Source organism: Sorex fumeus, unplaced genomic scaffold (genome assembly GCF_029834395.1).
Source record: "Sorex fumeus unplaced genomic scaffold, SorFum_2.1 ptg000044l, whole genome shotgun sequence".
Classification (NCBI taxonomy): Eukaryota; Metazoa; Chordata; class Mammalia; order Eulipotyphla; family Soricidae; genus Sorex; species Sorex fumeus.
In genome coordinates, this window is record NW_026606101.1 from 13,036,021 (window position 1) to 13,047,350 (window position 11,330).

The 11,330-nt window shown below is 51.3% G+C and overlaps 1 protein-coding gene across 1 annotated transcript in view; it reads right to left on the minus strand.

Annotated features, from left to right (window-relative positions):
• EFCAB8 (EF-hand calcium binding domain 8) overlaps positions 1-11,330 on the minus strand; it is a 49,177-nt gene extending 37,847 nt beyond the window's left edge. The window contains exons 1-4 of the mRNA XM_056121550.1: positions 11,213-11,330; positions 6,720-6,838; positions 4,540-4,643; positions 1,929-2,064 (exon numbers count right to left, since the gene is read on the minus strand). Of these exons, the coding sequence (XP_055977525.1) occupies positions 1,929-2,064; positions 4,540-4,643; positions 6,720-6,838; positions 11,213-11,330 (477 nt within the window). The remainder of the gene's footprint in view (positions 1-1,928; positions 2,065-4,539; positions 4,644-6,719; positions 6,839-11,212) is intronic.

The window sequence follows — 11,330 nt, forward strand, 5'->3', positions numbered from 1 at the left end:
GAATGGGAGTGACTCGGGAGCACTGTGATGGGTGTAACCCAATAAACCTAAACTCCCTGTGGCAAGGGAGAAAGGACAAACCAATGTAATCCTACACTTATTTCTCATCTGCAGGTGTCACCTGGCCACAGAAGTTCGTGAATGAGGGACCAGCCTCCAGGTGGCAAGAATGAAGGGCCGAAATGCATTGGTGGGCACTCTCGGGGGTTCATACAGCCCAGGGGCCCTCTCGCACACCTCTGCCAGTCTTGAGCCCCACTCTTGGAGTGAGGGCCCTGTGGGAAGGCAGGGGAGTGGGCCAGGAAGGAAGGCTGGCCAGCAGAAAAGAGCTGCTGCGTCAGGCAGAGAGGCAAGGCTAGTTGGACAGGACTCGCCCAGGGTCGACGCTGAGTGAGGGGACAGCTGAAGGCCGGGGACTTTGAACTGAAGCAAGAAGAGGGTAAGAACTGCAGTAAAGGGGCTGGAGTGATAGCACAGTGGGTAGGGCATTTGCCTTGCATGCGGCTGACCCGGGTTCAATTCCCAGCATCCCATATGGTTCCCCGAGCACTGCCAGGAGTAATTCCTGAGTGCATAGCCAGGAGGTTCCCTTGTGTATCACTGGATGTGACCCAAAAAGAAAAAAAACTGCAGCGAAGGAGGGGCGAACTTGGCCTGGAGTCTGGGGTCCAAGCACCTGCTGTTTCCGCCCCTGGGCTTGCAGACAGCTCCTCTCTGTGGACACTGAGAAGGGCTGGTAAGGGGGTAGAGAGACAGAACAGAGGGTAGGGCCCTTGCCTTGCACGTAGCTGACCTGGATTCAATCCCCAGTACCCACCTAGTCCCCTGAACACTGCCAGGAACTGATCCCTGAGCATAACACCAGGAGTAAGCCCTGAGCACCACCTGGTGAGGCCCAACCAACACCACCACCACCACCCACCACCCTAAAACAAAACAAAGGGCTGGCAGAAGTGGACGGGGCAAGCCAGGAGGCCAGAATGAGAGCCCCAGGGGCTGTAGCGTGTGCTGAATCTTGGGTTCGCCCTGGTGGTGAGGACAGTGAGCGCGGGCCAGAGATGGTGAGCCCCACTGAGGATACACAAGGGATCCTAAACCTCAGATGGGGAAATGGGAGCCTGGAGGCATTTTCCGAGACTGTCCAGGGTGGCTGGAGAGCGAAGACCAGCGCCCCTCCCGCCCCCCGCCCAAACCCAGAGCTTTCCACCAGCAGGCATGCAGAAAAGACAATGGGTGACACTGGGCTACTCCCTCTTGCCAACCAGCCCCTCCAGGGAGAAAGCCCAGGTCTGCCGGGGCCTCACAGTTGGCTCCCTCTGTCCGCCGTGGCTCTCCCTTAGGGGACACTGAGGCAACCAGGTAGCAAGATGAACAAAATCTCAGCTTAAGGGGCCTGAGATAACACCCCTGAGCATCACCGGATATGACCCAAATACAAAGAAAGAAAGGAATCTCGGGTTAAATGTGGATCAGAGGGGCCAGAGAGATGGTGCAGCAGATAGGGCACCTGCCTTGCATCTGGGTGACCCAGATTCAATGGCCCCCTAACAATAAATAAATCAATAAATACGTGTGGATCAGAGGGAGAGAGACATCTGACAGATGGGAAAACCCCTGTCAGTGAGCCAGTCAGGCTCACAGCTCCACGCTCAAACCTCGGGGATTTTAGCCTGGTGCAGGCGGAGTTTCCAAAGCAGCAGGGCGCGTTGACGGGGCCGGGGCAACCGGGGAGGGAGAAGAGGCTGGTGGATGACGAGGATAGTCGCTGAGATGAGCTGCCAGGACGTTTCAAGTGGACTGACAGGCTTGCGACGGAAGGCAGGCGCCCACGTGGAACAGACACCAGATGGCATCTTGCTGACGATAGAGGCACAGGACATTCTCGGCCCCAGGAGCTGTGACGCCGGGGTCTGGGACTCCCCACTCACCCTGAAGGAGCTGATCATTGTAAAGCTCTCAGACCAGGTCTCCAGGCAGCCGTCCTTAGTGATGGTGACGAAGCAGCCGAATTTCTTGAGGCGGGGAACGAAGTACTGCACCTTCACGATCTCACACCTGTGGCTTCTGCGGGAGGGAACAGAGGAGAACCCTGAGCCAATGGGAACCGCCGGCACCAAGGAGCAGGCTGGCGACAAGAGCGGGGCTCAGTCCAAGCACACACGTGCACGAGGGATCAGTAGCCCAGCACATGCACACACAAGAACGGCTCAGTTGCCCTGAGCATGCATGGACACAGACAGCTTAGTCACCCCGAGAACAAGTGCACATGGATGTCTCGGTTGCCCCAAGCACACACTGAATGAATGGCCCAGTCGCCCCAAGCACACATGGACACAAATGGCTCAGTCACCCCAAGCACGTGTGCACACAGACGGCTTAGTTGCCCTGAACAAATATGGACACAGATGGCTCAGTCGCCCCGAGCACACATGAACACCGATGGCTCAGTCGCTCTGAGCACATGTGCACACAAACGGCTCAGTCGCCCATGCGTGCTCACTCACAGGGGCACCCTGAGAAGCCAGAGCTGGCTCTGGGCGCTGTGGCCGCTGACCCAGTTCGGGAGCTCTACCAATCGCATTGGCAGTGGCCGGAGGAAATAAGCCAAATGTGGAGCTGCCTGAGGCAGTGCTTTGACCACAAACAGCCCTCCACGCCCTCCCGGGAGGACGTGTAGGAGGGAATGAGAACTGGGGTCTTCTGCTAACAACCTTCTTTCACTTTATGTTTTATCAGTCTTCCGCGGGCTGCTTGGGAATAGCTCCCTGCCATGCTAAGGGGCCTCACACTGCTGAGGGCGCAGGGAATGTCCCTCAGGACCCTGAAGCCTTCTCTGTGTGGTGGCCCCTCAAGGGTCTAGTGCCTGTCGTGGGCCTGGCAGAGGCACAGGAAAGGTGACTAGAGCACTTTGGGGGGTAGTGGGGAATGCACAGACACCGGTCACGCACGAGGGTTACCCCCAATAGAGCTCAGGGAAGCCCATGGCCGGGGAACCCAGCCCAGACCTCACACCTTCAAGGCAGAGCTCACCCGGAGCCGCACCCTGGCCCACGGGCCTCCAGCTTTAGAAAATTACCCTTTAGTCAGGGAAGTAATTATGATTTGATTCTTTTCTCCACCAAGCTTGAAATGCTCTCAGGCTACATCAAAGAGAACATAAGAAAAGCTTCCTTTTTATTAAAAAGAGTGATTTACAAATAGAATTATAGATGTCTATTCCATTATTAATTTTTCCCCCCAAAAATAAAATCATTAATTTTTTTTTAAAGAAAAGCTTCTTGAGAGTTGAATTCAGACCCCTTTACATCCCCTTGGAAAAAACTAACTGGTCAAAGAACGATGGTAGCACAGACAAGGTGACGCCAAGTCAATTTACGGCACAGTGTTTGACTGTCAAGCCTTCCATCCTGTTTACTGCGCATTCCTCAATGAAGTTGGTGTCAAGCTGTCCATCCCTCTGTTTACTGCACATTCCTCAATGAAGTCGATCAACACTGCTTAAGCACCCCTTTTGTGGTTCCCATTATGCCATCATCTCTAGTAAGCCCCAGGCTTCTTGAGGACTGCTCAGTGTGTGGGCCCCATGGGCAGCAGATACCCAGGTGGGCTCAAGGAAGGGTGTGGGCTACAAGCCGCCCAGCTCAGGAAACCAAACTGGGTTCACAGGGACACTTCTCCTCCTTGGTGGTTTGGAGGGGGGCAGACAGGGCATGGCCCAGGGATAGGTGGATGGCACAGAGGTCTGGGGGGCCCACTAGAGGAGTACCAGGAAGAGAACAGGCAGGGTTGGACAGATAGCACAGTGGGCAGGGCACTTGCCTTTGTACATAGCTGACCTGGGTTTGATCCCTGGCACCCCATTTTTTTTCTCTTTGGGTCACACCTGGCGATGCACAGGGGTTACTCCTGGTTCATGCACTGAAAAATTACTCCTGGCTGTGCTCAGGGAGGGAATCGAACCCCAGTTGGCCGTGTACAAAGCAAACGCCCTACCCGCTGTGCTGTCACTCCAGCCCCCCTGACACCCCATTTGGTCCCCTGACCCCACCAGGAGCAACCCCTGAGTGCCAGGAGTAAAAGCCCTGAGAGCTCCCAGGTGGACCCCAGAAACAAAACACAAGTAAACCAGCGAGGCCGGGCCAGGGCCGCCTGCTCTGAGTCAGATGTGGCTCGGGAAGTAGCTTCCAGCAGTGGCTTTTGCCTGCTCTCTCCACAGGGCTGTGCCCAGAACCTGCTGTGCAGGAGGCACGCGGAGGACACATAGGGGACCTCTCCAAACCTCTTTTTCTTGGGAAGTCAAAGGGGGACACTCCCCCTACCACCTTCCTTCTCCTGTCTACGGGCTGAAAGATCTAAAGAAACTAGACAAGGTCAGGCTCAGAGGGAGAGCTCAGGGGCCAAGGCACTGGCCCTGCAAGTGACCGACCACGATTGGTCTCCTGCACCATGGTGTCTCCAGACCCAGGAGCCGGCCCAGACCGTGGCTGCGGCCCCCTGCTCTGTTCAGACGCCCCTTCAGCCCTCCCAGTGGCTTCTTACTGGGGGATGATCTTCATGGGCAGCTGGAAGCGCAGGCGGTATTGGCTCCTCCTCTTCATCTCCTTCCCCTGGAACTCCCGCATCACGTAGTCCACGTACTCCTCCTGCCTCGGGAGGAGGACAGCAGGAGGCCCTGAGCAGACAGTCTGGATGGTGGCTTTCGGCCTGCCCCGTCTCCCGCCTGTGTCAGGTTCCCCAGCCCAGAGCAGCATGCCCAGAGCCCTGCGCGCTGAAACCTATTTACTCCCTCTCGGTGGACCAAAATCCTGGGGCCCGAGTCACGACAGAGAACTTTCCCAAGCTCAGAGACCAACTTCAGGGCTGAGCAGGATCCGAAGTCAGACTAAGAGAGACACTGGACATTCGGTTGAATGGCCTCGTTAAAATAGGGCCAAGGCCCCGGTGGGCCATCATTGGAAGCTCTACCAAAAAACTAGAACTTATTAAGAAAGCCCATTTTGGGGCCAAAGAGATAGTACAGTGTGTAGGACATTTGTCTTGCAAGTGGCCGACCCGGGTTCGATTCCCGGCATCTCATATGGTCCCCCGAGCACTGCCAGGAGTGGGTCCTGAGATCAGAGCCAGAAGTAATCCCTGAGCATCACTGGGTGTGACTCAAAAAGCCAAAAAAGGAAAAGAAAAAGAAAAACCATTATGATTTCTGAAAAATGAAACTACAGGGACCGGAACCATAGTACAGCAAGGTACAGTAGTTGCCTTGCATGCAGCCAACCTTGGTTCAATCCTCAGCATTCCGTATGATCCCAAGGCTGCCAGGAATGATCCCTGAGTGCAGAGCCAAGAGTAAGGCCTTGACACCACTGAGTGTGACCACCACAAAAATTAAAATAAATAAATAAAACCACAGATCAACACCCCCTTGTGAACATAGATTTACAAATATCCTCAATAAAAATGGGTTACAGGGCTGGAGCAATAGTACAGTGGATAGGGCGTTTGCCTTGCACATGGCTGACCCAGGTTCGATTCCAAGCATACCATATGGTCCCTCGAGCACTGCCAGGAGTGATTCCTGAGTGCAGACCCAGGAGTAATTCCTGAGCAATGCTGGGTCTCACCAAAAAAAAAAAGCAAAAAAAAAAAAAATGGATTACAGCCACGAATGGTTCCTCCAGCCCCGAAACGGCCATGATCCCAGAGGCACACAAACCAATCTCGGAACCCAGCGACTTCTGGCAGAAATCCCTCCGGACTTAATTACAAAAATATCAGAAATCCAAAATTGTGCGGCCACTGTTGCAGCCACGCAACATCATATGCTCTTCATTATCAGCAACAGAAAACAAATTATCTATTGATGACTTTTCGACGGGGCTGGCACGATAGCACAGTGGTAGGGCGTTTGCCTTACTCACGGCCAACATGGCCGACCCGAGTTCGATTCCTCCGCCCCTCTTGGAGAGCCCAGCAAGCTACCGAGAGTATCTCGCCCGCACGGCAGAGCCTGGCAAGCTACCCGTGACATATTCAATATGCCAAAACACAGTAACAACAAGTCTCATGATGGAGACGTTACTGGGCCCGCTCGAGCAAATCGATGAACAACGGGAGGACCGTGACTTTTTGACAGGTCTGATTATTGGGGGGAAATCAAATAATAATGGTGGGTCTTTTGTCGAAAAATTGAAAGTAATCAAAGTAGAGAGAGAGTAAAGTGGAGATCATCTGCCGGGGTAGGGGTAGGATGAGGGGCATACTGTGGTTCTTGGTGGTGGAACATGTGCACTGGTGACGGGATGGGTGTTTGATCATTGTATGACCAAGACTTAAACCTGAAAGCCTTGTAACTTTTCTCACGGTGATTCATTAAAAAAAAAAATGAGTTACAGCAGGCAAGGTGTTTGCCTTGGACATGGCATATGACTGAACCAGGTTCAATCCCCAGAATCCCATAAGGTCCGCTGAGCCCTGTCAGCAGTGATCCTAGAGCACAGAGCCAGGAGCAAGCCCTGAGCACAGAGAGTTGTGATGTGCCCCCTGCCCCCACTAAAAACAAACAAAAAGACTTCGCTCTACCCAGCAGGCACTCCAGAATCACAGGAAGCTGTCCGATATTACAGTGCTAGGAGCAGTCTCTGCACTGTGCTTAATCGAGGCGCCCCTCCCCCACCTACCCAATACCTCCTGCCAAGACCCAAAACCATGCGTGCTCTTCTCACCCAGGTGATGGTGCCATCGCAGTCTGTGTCCACCTTGAGAAAGAGCACCTGCAGCCTGTCCTCGGTCACATAGCCCAGGACCTTCTTGGCACCCTTGATGAACATCTTCCTGTCCAAGCCTAAGAGAGGAGCATAGAATCCCTCCAGACACCCAGCACCCTACCCGTCTGGGGCTCTTGGGGTGTCTGAGCTCCAAGTAGGGGGAAACATGAAGAATCACACTGCCCAGCTGCTTTTCCACATTCCACCCGTTCACACTCCATCAGCCCACAAATCCCAGCAAGCACCTTCCCCAGGAGAGGCAGGGGAACGGGTGGCAGGAGGTCGGGGGGAGGGAGTATTCAAGTCATATCCTAGATTGGATCCCATTTCTGAACAAATGAAACAGACCAGCAGCCATGGAGACAAAGGAAACAGGATGGATCTTCCCCTGGCTGGGGAAGGGAAAACTGGTAATGGCAACAGAGAGGCACGAAGCAGTTCACTACAAGAAGGGTGAGGTTAAAATGAATCTTTATTTGGTTTGGGGGGTCACACCTGCGGTGCTTGGGGCTTACTCCTAGCTCTGTGTACTCAGGGATCATTCCTGGTGGAGCTTGGGGGACCTTACAGGATACTGGAGATCAAACCCAGGTCGCCTGCAAGACAAGGCAAGCACCTTACCGTGTGCTCTCTCTCCAGCCCCCAAAAGTACATCTTTTAAAGATACTACAGAGTAAAGCAATTTTTGGGAAAAAGAAAATGGGAGGAATCAACCTCCCCAACCTCAAACTCTACTACAAAGCAGTAATAATTAAAACAGCATGGTACTGGAACAAAGGCAGAGCTGCAGACCAATGGAACAGGGTTGAATATACTGACATCTCCCCCCAAACATCTGATCATCTAATCATTGATAAGGGAGCAAGAAATGTGAAGTAGAGCAAGGAAAGCCTCTTTAACAAATTGTGCTGGCAAAACTGGACAGCTACATGCAAAAAAATGGGCTCAGATCTCTACCTAACACCATGTACAAAAGTAAGATCAAAATGGATTAAAGACCTCAACATCAAACCAGAATCCATAAGGTACATTGAAGACAAGGTTGGCAAAACCATCCACGACATTGAAGCGAATGGTATCTTCAAAGATGACACGCCACTGGCCAAGCAGGTGAAAACAGAGATAGACAAATGGGACTATCTTAAACTAAGAAGCTTCTGCACCTCAAAAGAAACAGTCTACAGAATACAAAGACAGTCTACAGAATGGGAAAGAATATTCGCCCAATACCCATCCGACAAGGGTTTGATATCAAGGATATACAAAGTACTGGTTGAACTCCACAAGAAGAAAACATCCAGCTCCATCAAAAAATGGATCGCTGAAATGAATAAAAACTTTCTCAAAGAAGAAATCCGAATGGCAAAAAGGCACATGAGAAAATGCTCTACCTCACTAATCATTAGGGAGATGCAGATCAAAACTACAATGAGATATCATCTCACACCACAGAGACTGGCCCACATCCAAAAGAACAAAAGCAACCGGTGTTGGTGTGGATGTGGCGAGAAAGGGACCCTCCTACACTGATGGTGGGAATGCCGACTGGTTCAGCTCTTTTGGAAAACAGTATGGACGATTTGCAAAAAATTAGAAATTGAACTCCCATTTGACCCAGCAATACCACTCCTGGGAATATATCCTGGAGAGGCAAAAAAAGTACAGTCGAAATGACATCTGCACTTTTATGTTCATTGCTGCACTGTTTACAATAACCAAATTTGGTAAAAACCCGAGTGCCCGAGAACAGATGACTGGTTAAAAAAACTTTGGTACATCTATACAATGGAATACTATGCAGCTGTTAGAAAAGATGAAGTCATGAAATTTACATACAAGTGGTTCTATGTGGAAAGTATCATGCTAAGTGAAATGAGCCAGAAAGAGAAGGACAGACATAAAAGACTGCACTCATCTGGGGAATATAAAATAACAGAATGGGAGTCGAACACCCAAGAATAGTTGAGATAAGTACCAGGAGGTCTGTTCTATGGCTTGGAAGCTGGCAGCCCATGCTGGGGGGAAAAGCAGCTCAGAGAGAGAAGGAAACACCAAGTACAGGATGTATGGAGGACTCACTCGGGATGCGAGATGCGTGCTGAAAGTAGACTATAGACCAAACACGATGGCCACTCAATACCTCTATTGCAAACTACAACACCCTAAAGGAAAGAGTGAGCAAAAGGGAATGCCCTGCCACAGAGGTGGGGTGGGGTGGGGGGGATAGGGTGGGGGGTGGGAGGGCTATGGGGATCATTGGTGGTAGAGAATGGGCCCTGGTGAAGGGATGGGTACTCGATCATTGTATAACTGAAACCCAAGCACGAAAGTTTGTAAGTCTACAACTGTACCTCATGGTGTTTCACTAATTAAAAAAAAAGAGAGAGATGATGGGAGGCCAGGGTTGCAGGACAGGGGGTCATGAGAATCGACCATCTTCTAGACAAAAAAAAAAGCAATTGATTTTGTAAAAATTGATATTAAAGCAAGTGGTATTTCATAATATGCACCATCATAATAAATAATAAAACACACAAAAAAACACACAATAAATAAATAAATAAAGATACTGCAGAGAACAGGAAAAGTGTGTTGAAGGGAAAGATGCCATGGGGTGCAGAGGAGAGGGCAGAGATGGAACAGTCTCCTGGAGAGGGTTTTGTAGGCTCCAGGGGTTATGTCTCCCAAGGGGTCAGCTCCCCATAGGGAGGGGGTTCAATCCCCCAATACTATGCAGGCCCCGAACACCCCAGGAGCAATCCCTGGGAACTAAGCCGGGAGAAGCCCACTGTGGCCCCAAAGCAAAAATAGATCCACCCTAAGTGCTCTGAAAGCCTCTTCCAGGCGCCGGGCTGTCCTTCCCTGGCTCTCCGCCCACTTAGCAGCCTGGCTGTCACACCCACAATCTGCCTCCAGGCACATCTTAACACACCAACAGCCCCAGTCCAGAGACTCCCAACTGAATCTCCAAATGGATTAGCGCCCTACAGAGATGTCTCTGGAACCCAACCATTTACAATCTAGGATTCCAGAAGTGCGCAGCTGCAAGCACAAACTCTCATGATATTCAAAATGAGCAATGGAGAATAAATTATCTAGCGTCTGCCCCTGGCAGACAGGCTTGAATGGGGGTGGGAAAATTCGGGCCAAACAATGCCAAGGGGTTAGAGCAATAGCACAGTGGGTAGGGCGTTTGCCTTGCACGAGGCCAACCCAGGTTCGATTCCCAGCATCCCACATGGTCCTCCAAGCACCATCAGGAGTAATTCCTGACTTCATGAGCCAGGAGTGACCCCTGTGCATCGCCAGGTATGACCCAAAGAGCAAAATAACAACATAATGCCAAAAAAATAAAGAGAGTATTGGGAAAATTGTCTGCCATAGAGGCAGGGTGAGGACTGGGATGGAAAGGGGGGATACTGGGGACATTGGTGGTAGAAAATGTACATTGGTGGAGGATGGGTGTTCAATCATTGTATGGCTGAATCTCAAACATGAAAACTTTGTAACTGTATCTGACGGTGATTCAATAAAACTTAAAAAAAAAGAGGCATTGAGTGGCAATCATGTTTGTTCTATAGTCTACTTTCAGCATACTTCTCCCATCCTGGGAGCATCCTCCCAACACCCTTTATTTGGTGCTTCCTTCTCTATCTGAGCTTCCTTTTCCCCTAGCATGTGTGGCTGGCCTCTAAGCCATGGAGCAAAAATTCGTGGTGGTGGGAAATGGGCACTGGTGGAGGGATGGGTATTTGATCATTGTATAATTGAAACCCAAGCACAAAAATTTGTAAGTCTACAACTGTACCTCATGGTGTCTCACTAATAAAAATTTAAAAATTTGAAAGAAGAAAGAAAAGAAAGAAAGAAAGAAAGAAAGAAAGGGAAGGAAGGAAGGAAGGAAGGAAGGAAGGAAGGAAGGAAGGAAGGAAGGAGAGAGAGAGAGAAAGAGAGAAAGAGAGAAAGAGAGAAAGAGAGAAAGAGAGAAAGAGAGAAAGAGAGAAAGAAAGAAAGAAAGAAAGAAAGAAAGAAAGAAAGAAAGAAAGAGAAAGAGAAAATGAAAGCCTCTTCCGCCTTTCTGGGATCCCGTCATGGCCTGAGGGCCTCTCCTCTGTCCACCTGCCTCAGCTCTCACTCCAGTCGCTACGCCCCTCCTCACATCCTAGTACACTGGCACTCCTAAGCCACCCTAGGAACCATTCCCGATGCACACACCCCCACTCTAGTTCTTGATTTCCCTCCAGCCTGTCACCCCCAGGCCATGTCCCCTGATGTCCCTGGATGTGCAAGCCATGAAGACACTAGGGTGCTGTGGGATGCTGGGCCTCCTGCAGGCAGAGGCACCCGGAGGCTGGGGGAGTGCTGCGGGGGAGCTCTCCTCCCTCCCCGGCTCCCCTCCCAGACTCACAGCTCAGCACAGCAGCCCAGCCCGGCAAGAGCAGAAGGCTCACCTCCATCTGCATTCCCGTAGGTCTCAAACATTTTCTCCATCTCATCCAACGGCAGCTCAGTCAGCCAGGAATACTCCTGCTGTAATTCTACCATCTGGCTGGGCGTGAGGTTGGGCAT